A 25,524-nucleotide genomic window follows, 5' to 3' on the forward strand; every position below is an offset into this window, starting at 1 on the left:
AATTTATCCGTTTTTAGCAATAGTTCACTTCACTATTTATAAACTATCTTGATTTTACACTGACTTAAAAAAGTCCGTAAGTTTTGTTTGGCGAACTATACCTGGTAAGGTTTATCTTGTCTCAGTAGCAATAAAACCAAGTCTCTTCAAATGAGAGTGGAGATTATAGGAGGGTTGTAAATTTTCAGGATTCGTTTCAAAATCCTGTTATTGTACAGGCTGCCGGAACTCAATTTCTTGAAAGACAAGCTCAGTGACGGAACTACACAGTACGAAGAGAGATATTTTGTTATTTTATTTTGCGCTACAGAATGTATCAATTAGTCCCTTCCGCCACTGGATGGATGGACGGCATCGCTCCACTCCCCCATCGCCATAACAACACAGACGAAGTAAGACATCTCCTTTCTCTCTCTTCTCACAGTGAGACAAGATACATCACACAGCCTTTAAATCACTGCGTTTCCTCTCCGTGTATTATTTTATATTAGCAATATGGAGGAGACGATCACTGTTTGGTTCACTTTGCCTTTCAAACCAAGACATTACATTATTTAGATCAGATATTACTTCAGTAACACTTGAAATACTGTCCTTCTCTTCTACAACATTTTCATCATCGTCGTTTTCTTCATTTTAACCATCACTTTCATTCCGTATAACATTTACGATATCTTTACCCTCTAATTGTAAGTAGGCCTAACCTTCTGGAATGCCACATTCCTGCAACAAGTTTGCCTTGTTTCTCCGCTTTTTACACGGTCAATTATTTGAAGCTTTTCTCTCACTGAATATGCTTTTCGTTTTTGCGACATTACTGCACTTAACGGTTAATTAAATTAAGACACAGAACGTGTAACACAGTCTAAAACTGAGCAACTTAACATTCAGAACATGTGACACAGACTAAAACACGGTACCTTATATTGTGCACGGTACAGTATAACTTTCACTTTACAAGATTTGAGAAAACTAAAATAAATACATTCATGATTTGTTAAGGCTCAAATTGTTTCCCGTTATGCCTGCAAAATCCTTGGAATGCAGTTTTATAACCCCGAAGAAAAGGTCATTGTCCACTAAGGGCTGTGCATATACCTGCTGATGCAGCATATTATACTGTAGAAACGCTCTATGCGTATTATCTTTTACATTGATTTTTTTTAAGATTGATTTCTACTAAATGTGTATATATATAATATGTATATTACTGGGGACATACAGTATTTATTACTCTACAAATCACTTGGACGTAGGGAATGCCAAATCGCGAAAACACTTCTTTATGCTGATAACAGAGTATCAAACATAATTACAATTCCAACATACATCATATTATACTCGTAAATTACATGTTATTTGTACTTCGTTAGCCTACACGATTTCTTCGTTTGTAAATTATGTCGCATCGCTGTTATTTCCGACGTAACTCCTCCTCTTTGCTTACGCCAGGAAGTGAAGGCTCTATAAGTCTAGATATGTAGTATCGTTCGCCATTTTTGTTCTTTCGTTACCTAGCTATCAGACGAGGAATCTATTTGCCGCACCATTAAACATTTTCATGGCGTAGCTCCTATGATAATAAATCAAACGCATTGTAACTGAGCAAATAATTGAGCGACAAATAACGTCCTCGTGTGCTTTCTGCGCACGCCAACGAAAGAATAAAAATGGCGGGCGATTATATTAAGTATTTATCGAGCCTTAGGAAGTGCATAACGTCATCAGCAGCGAATGATAAGACACACACACGTTTAAATGTAGCCGATCTGCAACGTAATTGGCTGCCGGAAATAAGAGCGATGGGACTATAGTGACTGGCTGGAGTGTGGTTGTTCGGTAACAACACTACACTACTATGCACATAGACTAAATGAGCTCTACTCGCCCACTTCCATCTCAATGAATAGGCCAATTGTCATTATGGCAGTGGAGTGGAACGTTGAAGTGATGGGTGACACTGACACATCTCCCACACACCCACGAGTAAATTCTCTTGATATAGGTCAGCGGTCCGTGACCAACTTTCACCGCTTAGTGACAAGGCAGGAGCATTACCAAGTCGGCAACGTCTTTCTTTGAAGTTGATACAGAAAGACATTTGATCATCGCCTTGCACAAAAAGTGATCACCATACAGATTGCATGTTTTATACAAACTGAACTACGTTTAAAGGAATGATAGTAGGCTGTTGCGAAGAAATACAGATTTCATGCACTTAGGCCTACAGTATGTTAATTATTAGGTTATTTTACGACGCTTTATCAACAGATTTGGTTATTTAGCGTCTGAATGAGATGAAGGTGATAATGCCGGTGAAATGAGTCCGGGGTCCAACACCGTAAGTTACCCAGTATTTTCTCATATTGGGTTGAGGGAAAACCCCGGAAAAAACCTCAACCAGGTAACTTGCCCCGACCGGGAATCGAACCCGGGCCACCTGGTTTCGCGGCTAGACGTGCTAACCGTTACTCCACAGGCGTGGACCAGTATGTTAATCAGCTGCTTCTATTATGACAGTAAATTCAATTTAGAACAAATGGACATGACGTAGTTTCAAAAGCGAACAATTCCAGTTATGATTTTTAAGAAAGTAAAAAATGCTGTCAAACTATTCCTAATTTTCAAACTCATCATTTGATAATTTCTGTCGAAATACCTATGGAATAGAATGTTGGTGAAGTGACAAAGAACAGAATATACTCGAGGTAAGATGAGTATTAAGAATGAATAGATTTACAACTAGACTTACTTATATTCAGGATATTTGAGATTCCAGCTCAAAGAATTTTAACTTTGTTAGGTTTTTGCTGATTTCCTTTGGACTTAGAAAGTACCGGTTGTGAATATATCATAATCATAATTTTTTGTCGAGTTTCTGTAGCTTTTTTCGGGTCTCCATTGTGTTAGTACACCAGTGATTGTTTCATAATCAAGTTGTAATTTATGTTCTTATTATAACTAGGGCCAGAATTCATATGAAAATGCATATATGTACAATAAAGGCTCTTTCAAAGTCATTCAAAAACAGATTTACATAAGTTTTGAACATCTGTGATTACGAATGTGCAGAGTTAATATTGTAAATTTTGGGTATTTCTGCTTATAATAGTCTATTTTACGTATATTGTAGCATATTTTCAGGATTTTGTTGCACAAACCGCCATATATGCAAACTTTGAATTTTTTTCAGTTTTTTTTTTTCAGTATAATATTTTCTCTAAACAAACAATAGTAATATGCGTTACAAGAGCGGTATGTTGAAGTTTTCATGTTCGAGGAAAAGTTTGAAAAAGCGAAACGTAGTTGAGCTTTTTTAATTTCCGAGAACATCTTGTTGATTTTTTCACGGCTTCCTTAATGTTACTTGCATTACAAATGCAGTAACTTTTGTGCGAGATCGTGCGTATTTGCTTGTTTTCCGCACAGAACCAATACGCGGTAAGTGTGAAATACCACATTCAGTATTCCCAACGTAACACACATAACAATTTCCCTCTTCTTACCGCTTAAGCGCGACATTCATTTTACTGCTTTAGGCTTTTAACATATTATTTTTAGAGACGTTTAACATAGTAATAATTATAAATTGGAAACTTACCACTGCAATTTCACCTAAATTGCACTGTTAATTATTGTTTTTAAATATTTGCAAAAATTAAGTAAAGTCTACTACTCCACGAAAGCTATTGTATTCCTGATACAAGTAACATTAAGGAAGCCGTGAAAAAATCAACAAGACTCCAGATGCCGATGTTATTACTGCAATATGTTATATAAATAATATTGTTAAAATATTAAAATGAAAAATAAATCATTACATAACCTTACCGTTTGTTCTAAGTTCGCATTTATAGACTGGGGGGAAAAAAAAGACAGACGTATATCACGGCCTGCTGGAGTATAGATATTTTTGCTTTCTAAAGTTGCCGTCATTAAACAGAAACCAAGATGGAGATTTCATTGCAACTAATTAGAAATTCGTCTTTCAGGTATGTAATAAACGATCTTCGCACAAAATAATGTACGATACACGAGCGGTATGTTTGTTTTCATGTTCTCGGAAATTAAAAAAGCTCAACTACGTTTCGCTTTTTCAATCTTTTCCTCGAACATGAAAACGTCAACATACCGCTCTTGTAACGTATATTACTATTGTGGTGTTGTAGAGTTTCCTTAATTTTTGCAAATATTTAAAAAACAATAATTAACAGTGCAATTTAAATGAAATTGCAGTGGTAAGTTTCCAATTTATAATTATTACTATGTTAAACGTTTCTAAAAATAATATGTTAAAAGCCTATAGCAGTAAAATGAATATGGCGCTTAAGCGGTAAGAAGAGGGAAATTGTTATGTGTGTTACGTTGGGAATACTGAATGTGGTATTTCACACTTACCGCGTATTGGTTTTGTGCGGAAAGCAAGCAAATACGCACGATCTCGCACAAAAGTGTATTGTAACCTCATACGAACTCTATTCACTCTGCCAACAACAATCAACTATGATGCCTTTTTCTCAATACGCGAAACGTTACATAGACGTTTGTTCTCAGTTAAGATACAGAGAGAGAAAGCTTAAAAAACCGAACAACCGAATAATAAGAGGCATTTCCCATATTTATTCTGCGTTTAATTTCCTCCCGAGTGTCATTTATATTTGTTACTGTTACTCCAAGATATTTGAATTTTTCCACCTCTTCGAAGGATAAATCTCCAATAATGCTGGAGAATCAGTCCCATTCCGAGGCTTATTGATAGGTTTCGTAATAAGCTGTTTCTTTTTTACGGTGATGGGTTGTTAGCCCTTCGCCCAACCCCCAAGCTGGAGGACCACCCCTTATCGGCTGTCCACGACTGCTTATTCAATATATTCGCAGCTACTCTCCATATCTGGAGGCCGTCTTCTCTATCCGCAACCTGAGGACGCGCCATGTCGTGGTGATAGGGACCCACAATAGAATACTTTTACTGGCTTCTAAAAATATTTCAAAACTTATCGACAATTCTAAATACGTAGGTTATATTGAGAGGTTATCAGCTTTCCCGTTTGAATCATCTGACGAAACAAACTGCCGCTGACTTCGATCATCTTACTTTTTACTTTTCTTCTGTAATTCTCCGATGTTAAAGCGTGTGGATGACGCACGTATTGAGGAAGAAAGTCTTGAACCTTCACCCAAGTGCTTGTAGTTTGAACGTACAAGAATGAAAGTAGTTATGTCTAGACTATAATCTCAATAAACTGGCTACAGTTGTATAATCAGCCAGTTGTATGAAATTTCGAGTACAATTAGATAAAGATAAACTCTGAACTGCTAATTACAACCTTTGGGCGTAACGCAACAAACTAGATTAAGCTGGTTTATGAGTACATAGTTATATAAGCACGTAGAGCTGAAAACCCGGGTTCAAATCCCGGCGCCGGAGAGAATTTTTCTCCGTTCCATCACTCTTTCATCATATGATGACGCAGAATATCTGCATGGAAATATCATATGTACTTCGGTACATCAAAATATATATGATATGCGTAATAAATCACTTTGTGATTTAAGACGGCGCCCATACCGTCGGATCCCGGCCAGCCAGTCACTCATTCGAGTGCACCTCAACACATGTATGGACTTCGGTCCTGCGTTCATAGACATCTATGACGTAGTGGAGAGGGCGGCCACTAGAGGGAACCCAAGAGATGGAGCTTAATCTGAGACGATTCTAACCGGCGTCGGGGTTGTATCCGGCGTGGCTTAGTGGATAAAGCATCAGCACGTAGAGCTGAAAACCCGGGTTCAAATCCCGGCGCCGGAGAGAATTTTTCTCCGTTCCATCACTCTTTCATCATATGATGACGCAGAATATCTGCATGGAAATATCATATGTACTTCGGTACATCAAAATATATAATTGTTACATAGATATGCTGTGCAACGAGGTCATTACATTAAACCTACTCAGTATTCACCTCTCCACTTAATCGTATGTATGGACAAAGGAAAAAATGTACGATTCCCAGATTCACAAGTCCATAATTCTCATTTTGCATAAGCTCTATTCTCTGAGATGTGATATTTAATAAACTGCTTTTCTATTCATACACCTTTCACTCTGTAACATCTCATATTACTGTTTTACTGAAATATGTTTGAACTGTAATATATAGGATATTTCAAAAGTCACTTCAAACATCAAACCGCTATAAATATTACAATATTTGAGATAGGGAAAAAACAAAAACACCACAGTGTTGAGCAAACAGCGGGTTTTACAAAACATTGGGAAGATCTCAGCCGTTCTCTTGTTCAACGTACAGCATTGTCTGCGACACCATGCACAGCATTTTGCAGGTAATGTCTTGGAATATTGGCAATTTCTTGCGAGATGGTATCTTTCAGTTTCAGTTGTTGGATGTATCAGGAAAACTCGTTCTTTAAGGTAACCCCACAACCAAAAGTCGGCCGGGTTGAAATCTGGAGATCGCGAAGGCCACATTGTTGGAAAGTGCCTACTGATGACTTTGGTCGGAAAACGAACCTCAATTACACGATCGCTTGAAGCGAAGCGAGCATCAAGTAGGCCGTGCTTTAATAGTTCTCTTGACTTTCATATGTAACTAACTGCAAAATCATTATTATTATTATTATTATTATTATTATTATTATTATTAAGTTTTATCACACTTTTTTGTAATAAAATATATAACTTATTAACATACTTTTAAATATGATATAGGCCTAAATTTGTACTGTAAATATGTTGTAATAAAATAGATATTGACGTAAATTAATAGTACATTATGCAACGAGCCTATAATGATAGTAGTTAAGAAGCGAGTATGGATGTTTATGAAACGAGCGCAAGCGAGTTTCATAATTTTCATACGAGCTTCTTAATTACCATTATAGGCGAGTTTCATACCACTTTTTATGCTCGACCATATTTCTAACTTGAAATTATTCATTTTATTTGTATCTAACTGACCTTAAGCAATACCTCGTATATTGTGAGATGTGCGCAGACGCGAAAGTATTGATTTTTTCCGAGGAACAGATGTCCACATTGACCTTGGTAGCCTATAAGAACCTACAGAGTAAACTAAATATTAACTTTAATATAACATTGAAATTAAATTAGACATTGAAAAACGAGATGACGAATTGAATTTATTTGAATATTATTTACAATTAACGCTAATTATTATAGTAACAGAACATAACCTTCTGCGACAGTATTGGATTTCCAGCCTCCGTGACTTTTCGCTAATTCTCTTTCGATTGCATATCCGAGAATAATCGATACTTGCGGTTTTATTGTCATTGGCTGAACACCTGTAAGCTGACTTGTCATTGGCTGAACACCTGTACTTTAATGAGTAGGTGTTCTTTAATGACATGCATTAAAGGACTGCTACCAGGTGTATAATTACTACATTTCGGCATGGTCGCGCATAAAGGATAATACAGGTCTAAGCCTAAATCTAAGTATATATTTTCTGTCCTCTTTTTTTCGAACAATGTCCTCCTTTTTGAAGCTTTGTTTCCTCTTTTTTATCGATGTGAATCTGGTCACCCTAAGTTAACAGAATAGATCATTAAAGGTCGCAGTGCTGGTTCATAATAATTATTATCTCCTCCCTCGCCAATAACACAACATAATATTTTTGGAATTTGTTTATAATTATTATTGTGTTTAAAAATTTAAACATATGAAAATTACAACGTACTCTTCTCAATATTAGCTGCTTAGTTCCTGCATTAACTATTAGCATGTTGTATCTGTAACAGCACTACGCACGAATGCATTCCACATGGAAATTAATCAGGGGAAGGGGAAGAGGAAGGGAACAATCACTTTATTCCCATCAAATGAATATCCAACCTCAACCTTGGCACCAATACAAGAAGGCTCTAACGTAATAACCGGCCCTCTGACCTTCGGCCACGTTAAGCCAATGTATTCTGACAAACTTGTCACACAGTCTTCGAATACATTTTGAAGTAACATACGGTAGGCGTACGTGACTTGATCACGTGAAGCAGTCGGCCTGTCAAGGTAAAACATGCGAAGAGGATTTTATTTCCTGCATCACTCCTCATGACTGATTTAAAGTTTATTCGACAAGGAAGAGGAAGGCATATGATATGGTGACGTAGATTTTTAAAATCAATTTCATAATTTTTTTCGGATCCACAGAAATTGCTTAAAATGGAAAATTTAATACACATAGCAAGCCTGTTATACTTACAAGAAATTAAGTTTTTCCTTGTAAATTAAATAACAATATAATCTCTTAGTGTACACTCATTTTTCTCCCTCTTCCGACACCTCTCCTCCCCCTTTTCATTTTAACAAGAGAGTCGCGAGCGCATGAACACGCACATATCAGCATACTTGAGCATAAGTACTGTAAGTATTGTAGAGATCTCAGAATGGTGAAACTAGCGCTGAGGTAGTTCTGATGCTTTTGAAAGTGAAAATGGTGAATTTGTAAGAGGTTTTTTTGTGGAGTTGGATTTGAAAAGTTAAGGATTTTATAGTGAAATATTTCAAAAAAAGGAAATTGTTCGGAAATGTAGTAAATTACGTGTGAAATAAGAGGTGTGGTAATGGAAGTGAAAATGTGGTTTCTAGTGAAGGAAGGGTAGGACCTACGTAGGGATATAAAACACACGATACGATGTAGTGTGAAGAACGCAAAACTTGTATTAATTAAATAACCACTGAAAAATAGTGAACCATAACAGCGAAATAAACACACAGTTTTCATAATGTAACTTCGTTTGTACGTCTGCCATTAAGTAGCCAGTACTGACATCATTAAACAAAAATTACCAGGCTTTGAAAATCCTGCACAGATTCGTATATGCAAGGCATAACAAAAGTCTAAACTAACCTAACCTGCCACATATTCGTATATACAAGGCATAGCGTGAAACTTTCGTAATATCACCAAAGTTATGATGGTATGAGTAGTAAGACAGTTGAAGGTGCATAAGCGGAGTAGGAAGGGAACTACCTCAGCGCTATTTTAACCGTTCAAGGGTCAGTGACAAACCAGGACTGGTTTGTTCAGGTTTTTGGTATCCTTGCATATTTATACTTTTTTGGTAGGTAGGTAGGTAGGTACATAAATAGACTTAACTTATACCCTGGACTGAAGAGAGGAGTGCTTTCTCGCGTGGTTCAACATATGGTAATGTTGCTATCACTGGGTAATTATTTTGTATGAAAATTTCTGAGAAAATCATGGGTCAGACATATGTATAAAAAATAAAGGGATTTGGGGGCGTGCTGGGTGGGTTTATGGCTTTCACAGTGATCACATCTTGTCTTTAAGAGTGATGTGCTACATTTTGAGGTTATATTTTTTTCAATGACTTTTAAGTACGTTCTTCTTCCGAGTATTGTGTGTAGCTGAATCGAAGATTCACCTTCGGTGTTCTCTTTTATACCTGTTATATTATTTACGTTACATTATCGTATTATTTTTACTTATGTTTATAATAATACGTTAATTCTTCAGTAAAGAACCAAAGAAGACACACTTTTTTTAATTTTATTATTGCATTCTGTGAACCGCATCCTGCAAGGTTTATACACTGGTAAACACATGGTTTTTCTTTCCTCTTGCAAATGATTTCAACAATCGAAAAGTACTTACCCTGTATGTTCTTATGCAAGTTGTAGCTTCGCCGTATTAACTGTAGAACGTCCTCTGATTTCTTCCCTTCCTGAACTTCACTTGACACATCGCGAACGAAAACATCGCCATTCATATCCAACATACAGTTGCATAATCCATTCTGCCAAGAGATCCAGGGCGAATTAATCAAATTAACTGAGAATCGAATGATTTCGGGGTACCGATTTCAGTTCACATACACTGATTCGTTATTTCCACACAACTAATAAAAAATTAAGCAATCCTAAATAACTCCGACAGTACGCCATATGACTGAACTTTACCGCCAATACCACTGTTGCCAGATTGATTTACAATTTGGCCGCCAAAACATGCATGACATGACATAGCAGTCCAAAAACCGTCAAACCATTCAGTGTTAATAGAAACACACAATTTTCTTAATTGAGTGGAAAACTGAGATACAATCTTGAAAAATCTTTATTTCCATTACAAAATTAATAAACACTCAGTGGCCTACGTTAGCACATACAACATGCCTCTCCTCTAAAACGAATGTGTAGTTTCATATAATTAAACAAATTATTTTATCAGCTTTCCTTTTATGTTTCATTATTTTACACTAACCACTGTAGAACCTGCATTAAAAACTACCTAAGCATACTCATGAACAGGCCTACTTACACAAGGAATATTCATATCCTCATCAAATACATCATACACATCACTTTCATCAGTTTTCATTTCATTTATTATATTCCATAGATCTTAGCAATGAAGCTTTAAGATGTGGAACAAGTCAAAATTTTACAAGATTACAACTACAATTTTACAATTTTTTTACAATTTTTACATTTTTTTTACCAATTTTACAATTTTCTACAATTTTTAGCGAGAAGTAGTGAGACTGAGGATTCGCCAAAAGATTACCTGGCATTTGCCTTATGGTTGGGGAAAACCTCGGAAAAAAACCCAACCAGGTAATCAAACCAAACGGGGATGAAGTGAAGTGAAGTGAGGCCGAGAACTCGCCATAGACCATATGGTATCAGTCCCACTGCTGGGGAAAACCTCGGAAGAAACCAATCAGTACGGTTTTATTCTTTTTCGGGTTTTCTATATGTACCTAATACCCGATCAAAAATTATACTTTTTTTTATCAACTATGATATTTTTACAATGTAGATACACAAGTGTTCTACCCATGGGCAGATCTTTCATTGCAAACCCAGCATTCTACAATCTTTCCTATTTTCTGTCTTCCTCTTAGTTTCCGCATATGATCCACATATCTTAATGTCGTCTATCGAGCGACTTCCGCCGATTTTGGAATAGACACCGACACACTTGAACTGCCAACATAGAAAACAAAAAATCACACTCAATCGCCTTTACCTTCATCTTGACGGGATAATAAAAGCCTAAACAAACCTAACCTAACCCAATTGCGTCGGTGTCTATTCCAAAATCGGCGGAAGTCGCTCAACGCTCGTTTAACCATTTCTTCTTCTGCCCCAAACTCTTCTCCCGTTCACCATTCCTTCCAGTGCATCCTTCAGTAGGCAATTTCTTCTCAGCCTACATACATCATTATTCTGTAAATGAATTCGTACTCTTAGGATTGTATCCTGCCCCGTATTTAGATAGTGCTACGCTCATGGGCCTGAAAAAAATTTTCCGCCCCCATCAACAAACTTGCCTTTGATGTTCGGGCCGATATGAACTGTAGATCTATTATCAGGCAGTAGGCCTACATCTCACTTGACGATATGTGTCAGAGGAAGAACAATTTGTATGCATCTGAAGTCTGATTAGTGTACCGGTAGCTAGGCCTAATTGGCGATGTATGCAATGGAGGGGGAAAGGAATTGGCCAACTTACCTCATTATCTCCTGGTCTAGTTGCGTCATAAGTGGTACCTGTTGGTATCACTTGTGAGGTTCAGACCTGTCTTCGGACAGATGACTAAACAACAAACTTGTAAATCTTAGACATAGGCCTATTGTATAGCAGTCAAACTGTAAACAAGGGGCATATAACAACAATTTAACATAATTATGCTACTATCTGAAGCAGGCATCTGCGAAGTAGGAAAATATCGAACATTTATTTTCAACTCGATTTTTCCTTTTCTCAAAATTCTTCTGCCCCTACGAATTTGCCGCCCATATGCGTAAATATGAGACTGATTGTATCAAGAATCTCCTATTCAAGCCTGTTTCTGAATTTATCTTTTACAGTGTAAGAACAGAAAAGGCCCTCTGTGCCACTGCAATGGAAAACAATAATGAATGACAACAGAATCTAAGCATATCTGTCTGCCTGCCTGCCTACCTACAGTATATTATATCTCCAAAAACTGAGTTCCCACCGGTGTGTGTGTCTGTCTGTGTGTATGTGCGTACGTGTGTATTTGTTTTTTTTTTAATAGAATAAATATTTTGAAATATTAAATGCATGAAAAATAAGTATTGGCGATTTTCCAATTCCGCCCAAAATTGGTCACTAGTCGCCAAATGATATCATTGAGTGCCATCACAACTATAAAATTAGTAATTTGGTGGAAAATCTCCCAATCTGGCAACCCTGGCCAATGTTATACCTTCCTCTTATTACCTATAATTCTCTTTCTCTATAATGTTACCATTTTCATTGAATTCCTCTTGAGGCGACAATATAAGTATTCTTTTTTCCCCATTGCTCGAAAGCTTCTTGTGGTAAGGGAACATATGGTGGTGGTTCACTTCTTCTGAAGAATTACCTTTTCTTATCTTGATCTTTTATGACCTTCAACAAAAGTCGTAACAAGTAAACTGGTTGTAATCATAGGTCAAAAGCTCCTCAGATCAGCAGCGAGCAAAGGATTCACATACCCATAAATTTTAGATCAGTTTGAATGTTCAGCTTCATATTAAAGCATTAAGCAAATCATGAGTTCCAGACTCCCTCCCCCTATCATTTTTTGTATGTGTTGGTGCTGAGTGATAATAGTACATTATGCAACGAGCCTATAATGGTAGTAATTAAGACGCGAGGATGTTTATGAAACTAGCGCAAGCGAGTTTCATAATTTTCATACGAGCGTCTAAATTACTATTATAGGCAAGTTTCATACGACTTTTTATGCTCGACCATATTTCTAACTTGAAATTATTCATAAGTATTCATATTATTATGTGAGTGAGTGCAATAGCCTACCTCATAAATTGTGAGATGTGCGCAGACGCGAAAGTTTTTTCCGGGAAACGAATGTCGATGACCTTGATATAATCTAGAGAGTAAGATAAAATTAATCTTGATATAACCTTGAAATTGAATTCGACATTGAAAAACGAGATGACAAATTGAATTTATTTGAATATTATTTACAATTAACGCTAATTATTATAGTACAGAACATAACCTTCTGCGATAGTATTGGATTTCCAGCCACCATGACGTTTCCCTACTTGTCTTTCGATTGCATATCCGAGAATAATCGAAAACCTGAACTTTAATGAATAGGTGTACTTTAATGATATGCATTAAAGGACTGCTACCAGGTGTATAAGTACTACATTTCGGCATGGTCGAGCATAAAAGTATAAAGATATTCATCTCGAGAGCTCAGAGTTAATTAAAACAGCGTGAATTCAAGCCCCAGTTGAAAGAAGGGCTTTTCTTCTCGCCATCAGTAACTCCCAAAAAAGATATGAAGTCCACACTGCCTCCTGTAACATAGAGTTCTGGATGTTTTCTGGGATGGAAGATGGCTGAAACTGGAATATAATTCTGACCTCATCACCCTCATCACCTTCTACTGCCAAGACAGAGAAAGCATGGAAGCTCTTAATTCACTTCCCCTTTGTGCCTCAATGGCGCATATACTGTAGAAGATGATTTTACTTTACTAAACTCCATCCCATGCCAGAATGAGAACGTTCGTTGTTTTTATAATTTCAGAATACAACCATGGAAGTAGAACCTGAGGTTGCAGCAGAACAGCTGAAGGAGGAACCAATGTTCGGAGTGCTGGACATCACACTGCTGCTTGTATTATTGGGTCTAGGAGGATGGTGGCTTCTGAAGAGCAGACGGCAGGCAGAAGATACTTCTTCCACCACCAAATCATATTCAATCCAGTAAGTCCACTTGTTTTCACATGTTTAGCACTTATTTCTGCATCGACAAAAGTACCATTATGAATTATCAGATCAATTAATACATGATATGATATGATATGATATGATATGATATGATATGATATGATAAATGATACAATACAATATGATAATGATGTGATGTGATATGACATATGATATGACATGATATGATATAATCAAATTTTTAAAACTGACCATTAACACGCTAGAAATACCACTGCACACATCATCTCTTTATTCTTCATCTTTCACTGTTGCTACTTCTCGTCACTGGAATTCTGTGCCGGCTGAAGTCAAGGACTGCCGAACTTTAATTTCCTTTAAATGTAAATTAGAAAAATATCTTATGATGAATTGCCGGACCTAGCGCGTTGCAAATATTTAATGGAATGTGTTCTACTGTATTTATTTTTATTTTTTTTTTTGTTTCTTATTTTTATTATCTAAATCGTGTTTATAACGCCAATATGTACCCCACTGTGTTGTTGTTTTTTATTATTAATCTATTTTTTGTGTACATTTTATTCAATTGTCGGTTTCTGGTTTAATTGTGTAAATCCTACTTAATTGTAATCTAATACTAATATGTATACTAATGTGTTTATTTTTATTTTTACTGTGTACATTTTTTTATTGAATTATCGGCTTTTGTTTTTATGTGATTCGTATTTGATTCTAACAACATTAATATATATTTCACTATGTTTATTTTTATTTTATGAGGTAAATTTTATGTAACTACCTCTTTTGATCTCATTATGTACCTAAATTGTATCAGTATGTAATTACTTAATTCCGATCCAGTTTTATGTTCAACTGTGTAAGCAAGTTTTAATCCTGGTTGAGTGTAAGAGAAGGCCTTATGGCCTTAACTCTGCCAGGTTAAATAAAGCCATTATTATTATTATTGTTATTATTAATATTTAAAATTTTATAGGAAATGATACTGTAAGAATAGTCGTCCTTGACAAGTGGAGTACATTGCAGGCTATTTAATGGAGAACCTGATATCCTAAACTTGCTATGCTTGTCCAGAGATGACTAATATCCTAAACAAATTTCATTTGTCATATCACTATTCTGCTGGTTACCTGTTATAGCCTCCATTTCATGTGCAAACAGTCAAGGTTATCAGTGTAAATGCATACCAGTACTACAGATAATGACTTCAATTTTTCTAATGACTGAAATGGATACTCTTAAATTTGTTTGCACAAATTTAATTACTGTTATTAAAGTCGATATATCTGTACAAAGTAGAAGGTACAAGACCAGAACTATCTCATACTAGAAAAATACGTTTTAAAAATATATTGACAAAGTTAATTGACAGGTAATGTAAGCAATGTTTTGAGTATACAAAAAAAGTACCATATTTAACACTTTGACATAAGGTACCTTTGAAAACTTAAATTTGATCAAGAAATGCCTTCTTCTGTCCTGTTGCGTAAATTTAGTTGTCGCTTTTCCATTAAAGATTTTTGAAAATATACAAGTATTTAAACCATATAATATTCTGCCTAATTTTAAATATTTATTATACTTAATTCTGCTACTCTTTACTTCCAACTTCAGTCTTTTCTAATAAAGCATTTTATTTGAATAACTGTATAATGACATTCATGACATGAATTGCCTTTTGCAAATGTTCGACACACACATTTTCTATCAGAAATATATATTTACTTCTGCTATGCATTCATTCTAATCCCATGCTCGTATTTATCCCTGTATCTATTTTTCTAGCAAGATACAGACTATCACATGAATATAAGAAATTTCTTCGTTAAATTGTTTTTCAGTATCTACCAAGTAATATACTGTCAGCCATTATTTGAAATTGAAATGTATGTTCATTGTTTCCAGTGAACGTGTTCTTAATTTAAAGATTCCTTTTGTTTCTCAGTATTTTTATATCACAGAACAAACATAATTGTCAATAGACCCCAATTTAACCATGCGTTGTAAAAGATTCGACCATATCTTACATGAACATATCACGTTTAATGACCCAAACATGCCCTCTGACATCACACAAAATGTCTTCGTCATCTTTATCAGTTCCATTTGAAATAAAGAAGTGCAAGGAAATCCTTGCCTTATGTCATTTAGTAATAGTGAAGTAATTTCAAAATCATAAACATTTATGTCGTAGATCTCAACTGCACAAAAATTCAGTCTGATTCGCTCAATATAAAACCATATAGAATATCACTTTTAAATTTATAATTTTTAATTTTATCATATAATTACTATATTATGCCAGTGTTTTAGGGAGAAAATTATTCAGATATGCAAAAAAAAAAATTCCTTAAATGACATACTAATATGTTATTTTTTTACATGTTGTATTTGTAATTTACATTAAATTTTATGCATAATAAGGAACATTTTTCTAGGTTGCGTCATTTTTAAGGCAAAACGTTTCGAGTTCATTAAATGAATATTTTTAAAGTGTTTATATGTCATTTACTAATTATACTGTAACCTAATTTTTAAAAGAAAACACAATCTTAATAAAATATTTTCGAAATGAGAATCATCCACAGCCCAGCAATGCCCCAACCTATCACGAAAACTGTCCTTATCTTTCTTAGTCACAAGTCATCTGATGCATCCCATCTTTGATTCTTAAACTTCTGGTCTTCAATATTTCTTGCTTTATTCCAAGACACCTTTAATATTCCGTGAGTAGGGCCAGATTTAGGTATAGTGCCGCCCCTAGGCAGTGTTAAAATTTGCCAACCCCCCCCCCCCCCAACCTCCACAAACAAATTTTGTAAGCAGCTATTATACTGGTCATGTTTAGTTTAAATTAGTTTTAAATGAAATGTTACAATTCGGAAAACAATAAATTACTGGACTCAAAATATATGCATCTTACTAGTGAATTATAAAGATTTCCTTCGCACTTTCTTCACAGAGAAAGCATTGACGATATCATCAAAGTCGATTTGACGGAGCACATCAGACTCGATGCAAAGAAACATATTCATTGTTGAAACAAAACTGGTTTCTGAAAGCCAGGCCGTGGTTTATTTTTAAGCACTAGTTTTGTTGGTGGTATAATTATTACGAGTACGGTACTTGTTACTTTGATAGGAAATATAAAGTAAATTGAAAAATAAACTCCAACTCTTTGTGAAATGAAGGTTAAGTTAGATAACGGTGGCTAGGGATGGGTTAGGCTATACTGAGGCCTATTGTGCACCTTGAATTTATGGAATGAATGAGGATGAGATGTACCAGCCCACTGGCCGCATGTGACCCCTCACTCACCTACTCCCCCCCGCCCTAAGTTCATACCACCAAATAACCAAGCAGCACTGGATTCATTCAACACCCTTACAAGGTGAATCCTGGCAGAAATATTGCGGAAGACTGGAAATCCAGGGACGGTTGCGGAGAGGGCCCTTTCATATTGAATTATATAGTGCACATGCTGGAAAGTGATTAAATAGTATTGTTGACGATATATTATATTGGAAATGTAACTGAGAGTCGTGGTTACTATTCATAGCGATAAATAATAAACACAGATCCAATTTGATTTTCAACAATGAATTATTCTTTAAACAAGCAGTCAGGGTGCGAATTAACGGAGGGGATGGGGAGGATCCCCCCCCCCGTTGGAAAGTTATACTCCTCTCATAAATTCATATTAACATCCCTGCCAGGGATAACTTCTATCCCCCCTCACAAAATATAATTTTATTGTTTTAATACAAGTATACTTTATAAAGTATAAAGTAAGCAAAGAAAATAATAGGCTATTGATATATTATCACCGCCAAGCTGACAACAATCAATAACTTAGGAATTACACATCTTATCTCCTAAGCCTGCTCAAGGCTGTAATTATTATTATGATCAAGATGCAAGACAAGCAACTCAGTGCGACCAAGCATTGAGCCGTATCGAATGAGGTTAATAACATTTTTATGTATGATGTTCTGTATCTAGAATTTTATTCCCCCATCATCAGAAATCTTAATTCGCACCCTGCAAGCAGTCAAATTTAAGCAGTTTCATAGTACTGGGTGTTCATTTCAAAGTGTGTCATGATGTCACTGTTGATGAGTCAGAGATTTGAAGTGAGTTTCAGCTTTTATGTCGGAGAAGTTGTCTATTAATCAAGACGTTCAATCTGAACTTGAGAACGTGTATGGTATAACTTGAATGTCGTAGCAAGAGATGGCAGTCTGTACGGTCTGTGTGCTACCATAACCTCTTTCGAACTGTGTTTTGCGCGGCCAAGTCATATGCAGGGTATTTGTCATCATCGGTTGTGTACCACAACATTCCACAACACAAATCAAATGCTCCTTGTCCATGTTGATCGTCGAAATTAATCTCAACAAATACGTAAGTAAACATCTTAACCCTCTCCCCTTATCTCGACAGTAAGAAAAAACTCACCTCAGTACATGTTTCGAAACAGTTCACATTCCTGCCACTACCGGCATTACCGTACGTATCGGTAAGTACTCTTCAGAATAAACGCCATACTTTCTAGGCAACTTCTCTGGCACATAGGTAATACACCTCTGCAGAAGTGTAGGAAGGTTGAATTCTCTAGGCTCATCGACTAGCCACATGAGGGCATACAGCGAGCCATGACACACTTTGAACTGAATACCCAGTATAATAATGTGACACTAGTATTACAGTATAATTATGCAGCTGCACACTTTCCTTTTACTTTCGCCACGACCGCGACAATACAGTAACAAAACATCCGACTTCCACAAGGTGTTCAAGAACAAACTTCAGAAAATATTTACCAACAAGTATTTTGTAAAGAAATTTTACTTTTAAATGAAAATGGAAAAAAGAAAAGGAAAGGAAGAAAGAGAGAGAGAAAATGCTGCCCCCCTGGAAATTGCCACCCTAGGTTGCCTAAGCCTAAATCCGGCACTGTCCTTGAGGAAAGATTTAAATGGAAGAGAGGACGAGGTCCACGTAAATATGCCTTATCTTTGTCTCCACCTGTAACTGAAGTTAAGAATTCGTGGAAGATTAGAGTAGTTTCGTAACATGTTGCTTATCTCTGTGCCTACTTAACCACTGATATGTCTAGCACTTACACAATAGTTGTAACTGTGCTCCGTTTGATAAACAGTGAGAAGGATAGGATAATCACATTTTTGTGTCTGAGTCCCGTGAAGATGATTCACACCGGATAAACATTAAGTAGTGTTTTCCCAGAATATGAAATGTTGTGATACATGCCCCATGGCGTGTTGTACAGTGTATATCATTGCTCCTGCTGCTGCCATCCACTACGACCACCACCGCCCACTACACAATCACCTCCACCACCACAATCACACCACCACCACTATAAAAGGATTAGGCTTTTGTTCTGTTCTGGACCACAGACATTCCCAAACAGTGGAATTCCATGACATGATGGTGATGATAGTGATGCAGACCATTGTATGAGACAACATAGGATAAACAAAAGACAAGAGACAGTCTATTCCTCTTTCTATAATAGAGATCGAATTTGGGTCTTCTTGGTAGCTAATCTCAAATGTGTATACTGAAACATAATAAATATAATTTTACAATTTCTACATACAATTTCAGGCCAACAAATCTTGGAACACAGTCGACAGACAGTTCATTCATCAAGAAACTGAAGAGTTCCGGAAGGAGTTTGGTTGTGTTTTATGGAAGTCAAACTGGTACCGCAGAAGAATTTGCTGGAAGACTGGCTAAAGAAGGCATCCGGTATCGTCTTAAAGGCATGGTAGCTGATCCTGAGGAATGTGATATGGTATGTTCAAAATTTCATAACACACTGAAAATGTAAACCTGCAACTCAGTTTTCAATTCTCCAACAGTTCAACTTTTAACCTGAACTTGCACATGTGTGTATGCATGCATATGTGGTATCATCGTTTGGAGTTATCAAGATTAAGTTTTTTAATATCTTATTTCAAATATTCTTATATAGGTTTTTCGAAAAGTAAAAGGCTTATATAGGCGGCCGGGTAGCTCAGTTGGTAGAGCAGCTGGCTACGGACTGGAAGGTCGGGGTTCGATCCCAGGTGGTGACAGGATTTTTTCTCGTTGCCAAACTTTCAGAACGGCCCCAAGGTTCACTCAGCCTTCTATAAAATTGAGTACCGGGTCTTTCCCGGGGGTAAAAGGCGGTCAGAGCGTGGTGCCGACCACACCACCTCATTCCTCATTCTAGTGCCGAGGTCATGGAAAGCTCTACCTTCATGCCCCCCAAGTGCCTTCATGGCATGTTACAGGAATACCTTTACCTTTTTTAAAAGGCTTATATATGAAATTGCTCATATCTTCGCTAATTCCAAAGAATTTTACCTGGCATTGTAATATTTTGATGTTTTCTATGAAAACGTTCTACGAAAAAATTCACAACTGCCAAACAAAAGCAGGATGTTGGCAGGCAGTTCCATTCAGTAAACTGTGACTGGTTGTGTAGTTTAAATGTTGCTTGGATTCGGTGAACTTTTTTGATAATGTATTTTGGACTGATAAAGCATATTTGCATCTCAGTTGTGGTGCAGACACACAAATTTGCAGATTTTTTAAAACTTATTTATTTATAATCGTTTTGACATATTGCAACTAGTTAACACGAAATTACATTTAACATTTACTTTCATAGTTATACAATTACGAAACTGTTGAAATTAGATTGTAGTCCAGTATCATTGAGGTATGCGAGTATCTTCAGATAGAGATGGAGATTGTTAAATGTAGGTGATGGATCAATGCAGAATTTGCTTTGTCCAACAATGTACATTCAATCATCCAACAGGGACTTGGCCTGGAAGATCGCCAGATATTAACTCTGAGGATTTTTGGTTATGATGTTATTGAAAAGAAATGACGACTTTAATTAGGCATAGTTGAATTCATCTTTTGAAGGAAGCCATCATGCAAAATACAGCAGTTACTTGAGCATGTTGTTTACATCACTGAACAGAGACTATGTCTTATACTTCAATAAAATGGCAGGAACATGTAACATTTACGATTAATGCAGTATATTTAATAAATCTCATTGTTTGTGTACAGGCAGGTTGTTTACTTATGAAATAGTTAAATAATTAACGAATATATCAATATTTTAAAATACCTCTTACTTTTGGAAAACTGTGTACTTATATGAGAAGTTGTGAAAATAAAAGGTATTATAAATCAGTGACTGAAGTTGGTATTTTTGAGACAGTAGCAGGCCATTCATGCAAAATCGCCATTAGTTTCATTTAACATTCTTAGTCTTGTCGTTATTTCAGGTGTCACGTAGCCACACATAACAAATTTGATCTGTAAACAAGGAACATGTTTAGTCATTATTTGTCACTGATGTACTAACAAAGTATTTCATACCACTCTACATAAACAAGAAAGAAAAAAATTGAAGTGATGATGCCATACTTGTATATGTTTACAACATGCTTACTTCAGTTAAAACTTATCTAGTTGCCATCATATGCAACATTTACTCCAGCAACATGTGTAAAGGAAGAGAAGTAATATAATGATTCTTATATCACTCAATAACTTCTGCGTAGATATTAATCTCTTCTCTATGCTTTACAGTTCATGTGATACGATTGTAGTTGTTGTTGTTTAGTCAACTGTCAGAAGACAAGTCTGAACCTCACAAGTGACACCAACAAGGCACCACTTATGAGGCAACTAAGCCAGGAGATAATGGGATAGGGTGGCCAGTATCGTAATTTACAGTAAATTCATTGTTAGTCTGATAAAATTAATAGTAGTAGTATTTTATTTAACAATGCTTTCAACTTCAGAAATTATTCAACGTCAAAATTGAAAACAGTCCAAAAATGGCCTACAAATTTTGCCTGGAGCCCTCTGTTAGGGACAGGATTCTGATATGTGCCATAAATCTACGACACAGACTTCCCAGCTTTTCTTCCTTTCTGGAGAAAGCCGCACTAAGAATTTTATTGCTTCTAAAATGTCATTACCCTCGTCCTAATTTGAAATTTGAACTGATGAATTCTGATCCAATGGCTAGTTTGGTATTCACTAGACTAGTGGTATTCAATTGTTTTTTCTAATGTATCCCTAAAATATAAGTTTTTTTACTTTCACACTCCGAAACTGCATTTTAATTATGAGAAATAACAAAGAACAATGAAAATATGTCAGCATTTTTGCATATGTAGTCAGTGGGTCAGTGGGATGCATATCTCTTGAGACAACCTCATGTACTTGTGGGGGTACGCGTACCATGGATTGAATACCACTGCACTAGACCACCAAGGATGACCTGATGAAAGGATATCAATAAGAAGTCAAATTTTTTTTTTTAACGAGATTGCCACAAAGAAGTAAGTTATGCAACAAGTTTTTACAATAGTATCTGAGTGAGGAAGTTCACGTCAGATTAGATCATGTTAATTCTAGTCTTGCTCCATCATGTTCTTAGAAAGATCATTGCATACTAAGAGTATCTTAATAATGCTTGAACTAGAGGAATTACAAGGTATGAGAATAACATTTTATAATGGACTGAAAAGAATGCTATAGGCTTGAATCGGATCTAAAAACAGATTACAGACAAGTTGGATGTGCACTTACATAATGGCTTTTTACCTTCTGATTATATCATGTTTATTTTGTCATAATATAAACTCATGAAATGTTTTTCCTAAAGTAATCAACGTGTTACAAGACAACAGTGTTTCGAAGCGGAAAGTGGAAGTATTCTTACGAAACCACAAATAGTTCACAAAGTATGGAAAAATTATCTGAATGATGCTGGATGAGCTTTGTGAGTTTATTGTGCGTTTACCACCAAAGCTATAATGATCTTGAAAACTGAAACACTTGAGTTAGGTTTAGAGAAAGTGAGAGATTGCTAGAGATTCAGGGAGAGAGGTCATGGCTAAAGAAATAAATAAATAAAATAAACTTCAATTTTCGAACTTTGTGCATTGCACAATCCTAGCAACCACAGTAGTGATCAGTGATCAAACAGTGAAGTCTTGTACATAATTGTGTTTTATTACTGGCTTATAATCTACACAATTTACTAATAACTTTTACATTCTGTGTTCTGTAAATGTATTTTTATACAGGAATTTCTTGAGACCTGAAAACTATTTCAAAGTATCATCATGTCCTTCATGTGTTAGACCAGTGGCGAAGCCAATTTTTAAAGAGTGGGTAGGCAGAAAGTCTTACCTTAAATTTTTTGTACAATAGTTCCAAACGGCGAGTTTTCTTGGTGGCAAAATTGTCAATGACATGATCCTTGAACATCTGGTCACTCAGCAGTTCTTTCACTAGCTTTTTTTCTCAATGGCAATGGTACTAAGACAGCTGAGTCTTTCACTGATCAAAATTACGCAAGTATGTTTTTATTCTTTTCAAAGTACTCATACTCCTTTCAGAAGACTGTGGTCACAGGAAAAGTTAAATACAAACGAACTAATTTTAACACTTCCACATATACACTTTCCAGGCCATTTAGGACAATATAATCTAAAAGTCTTTGAAGGTACATATACACCTAATTCTCACAAAATAATACAAAAATGATCTTCACTCACTCATTATTTCGGGCACAATCTGGTAAACTCACACTTAATTCTAACAACAAAAATGGTCTTGAGTAAGTTTTGTGCCGACTAAATCAAAAGGAGCATTTCCCACTAAAGCAGCGTTGCTAACAGTGTTTGTGATAAAGTCCTTAAACAGCAGTAAAAATTCACTATAAATATGCTATCAATGGAGAAAATTTTTATTCCTGTCGCTAAGAGGGCTTTAAAAACTCGCTAAATTAACAAAAAAATAATACAATACAAAACTTTCATCTATGTTGCCGCTGAAAATTAGTTAAAAATAGCTAGATCTAGCTACCATAAATTGGCAACACTGTAACTGCAAGCGAGAGAAAGTCCGAATATTCTTTGTTGGTCACTGTGGTTGGTCATGAGACATGCCTCCTTGCGACATGGAGGGGGTTGCTAGAAATTCAAACAACCTCACGCTTTTTTCCGTCACCTCCAATCCCTGTCATAAAGCCAAAGCCTGTTGAAGTGGCAGAAGAGGCAAGCGAGAAATTGTCTCACTCGCAGATGCCCAACACCCTGGCCGAGCACAACAGATTTTGTCGTTGACATGTGCCAATGAGCGAAGAATCCTGTATAAACTGCTGATTTTCTCAATCACAACAATTATTACTGTCGAGAAATTTATGTTAGTAGGCTTATTTAGAATTCTTTATCTTGAGGTTTTTTCTGGGTAGGCATTGCCTCAATTGCCTCCATGTAGCTTCGCCACTGTGTTAGACCCTAGTTACAGTTACAGTCTCAAGCCAGTGTTTTTGTGGTCTTCCCAAATTTCCCCTTTCTCTTGGTACATAGGCAAGAATTTGAATAGGCCATCTAGTGCGATTCATCCTTTGGACATGTTTCTTCAACTAGAGTCTATATTGTTGAACAAAATGAACTATAGGATCTATTTTTAGTTCTTTCAGTATGTCTTCATTTTTATGGTGTTCGATCAATGAACATCTCACTGTCCATCTCATAAACCTCATTCCAGCTGCTGTTTGCCTTTTCTCATCAACTTCTGTCCATGCCTCACTGCAGTAAGTCGGAACTTTTAGCCTCGTATGTTTTTGAACTTGGGAGGGTTTGAAGACAGCGTTGATTACTCCAGTGATTTTTATAAATTTAGATATTTTGCTTGTCATATCTTCATCAGTAATATAAGATAAATTATAGCCTAAATAGTTGAATGAATCGACAAGTTCAATTAGTTTATTATTTATCATGATATTACTTGGAATTGGATCTTGTCAACTATTTCAAATGATACTGAGGAAGACTACATTAAGTGATATCATAATGAATGACACTTTTTAAATAAGCTTTGTAAAGATAAGGTGTCACATGTTTTGTGAACGGCTCTTTCACAGAAATTTCTCTTAAATATTTTGCATAAACTTAATTAAAACATATGTAACTTTTCTTTAGAAGCAACACACACTTGAGCGAATAAAAATCTCTTTTTGAATGGCAATCTTTACTATAATATTTTCGTAATGGATTACATTACATCGAATTATGCACACTTCATCCCCCTATTATTTATTCGCTCGTTTTCATACTCTTTCTCGCTATCATAATATTAATACTCGATCACAACGTGATAACACGCTAGAAATTCCACTTCACACATCATCTCTGTATTCCTCATCTTTCACTGTTGCTACCTCTCGTCACTGGAACTCTCTGCCGCCTGAAGTCAAGGGCTGCCGAACATTGAAATCTTTCAAATCCAAGTTAGAAAATTATCTTATGACGAGTTGCCAAACTAACTTACTATTATGACAAGTGTTGTATTGCATGTTTCCACGTATTCACATTTTTTTTTAATGTTCTAGTGATATTTAACTTATTTTATATTTTTGTTTTCATATTTTCCGATAATGGTATATCTCTAATGTGATAAGTTGAGCTATATATAATCATAATTTTCCTTACTGTGTGTACTTAAAAATATTGTATTCATTGTATGCTTTGTACTGCACTATTTTATTACTACTATTAGTATTATTATAACTATTAGGCCTGTTATTATTATTGTTATTATCATTATTATTATTACTATTCTTATTTATTATTATTATTACTATTATTATTATTATTATTATTATTATTATTATCAATAATTGTCTTATTTTTTTATACTTTGTATGCCTCATGTATTTT

The 25,524-nt window shown here is 35.7% G+C and overlaps 1 protein-coding gene across 3 annotated transcripts in view; it reads left to right on the forward strand.

The window, feature by feature from the left end:
- Cpr (Cytochrome P450 reductase) overlaps positions 1–25,524 on the forward strand; it is a 155,703-nt gene that overhangs the window by 99,665 nt on the left and 30,514 nt on the right. For all 3 annotated transcript variants that reach the window (XM_069815973.1, XM_069815971.1, XM_069815972.1), the window contains 2 exons: positions 13,584–13,762; positions 19,376–19,565. In XM_069815973.1, coding sequence (XP_069672074.1) covers positions 13,593–13,762; positions 19,376–19,565 — 360 coding nt within the window. In that variant the 5' untranslated portion in view covers positions 13,584–13,592. The remainder of the gene's footprint in view (positions 1–13,583; positions 13,763–19,375; positions 19,566–25,524) is intronic.

This window comes from Periplaneta americana, chromosome 17 (genome assembly GCF_040183065.1).
Source record: "Periplaneta americana isolate PAMFEO1 chromosome 17, P.americana_PAMFEO1_priV1, whole genome shotgun sequence".
NCBI classification, from domain to species: Eukaryota; Metazoa; Arthropoda; class Insecta; order Blattodea; family Blattidae; genus Periplaneta; species Periplaneta americana.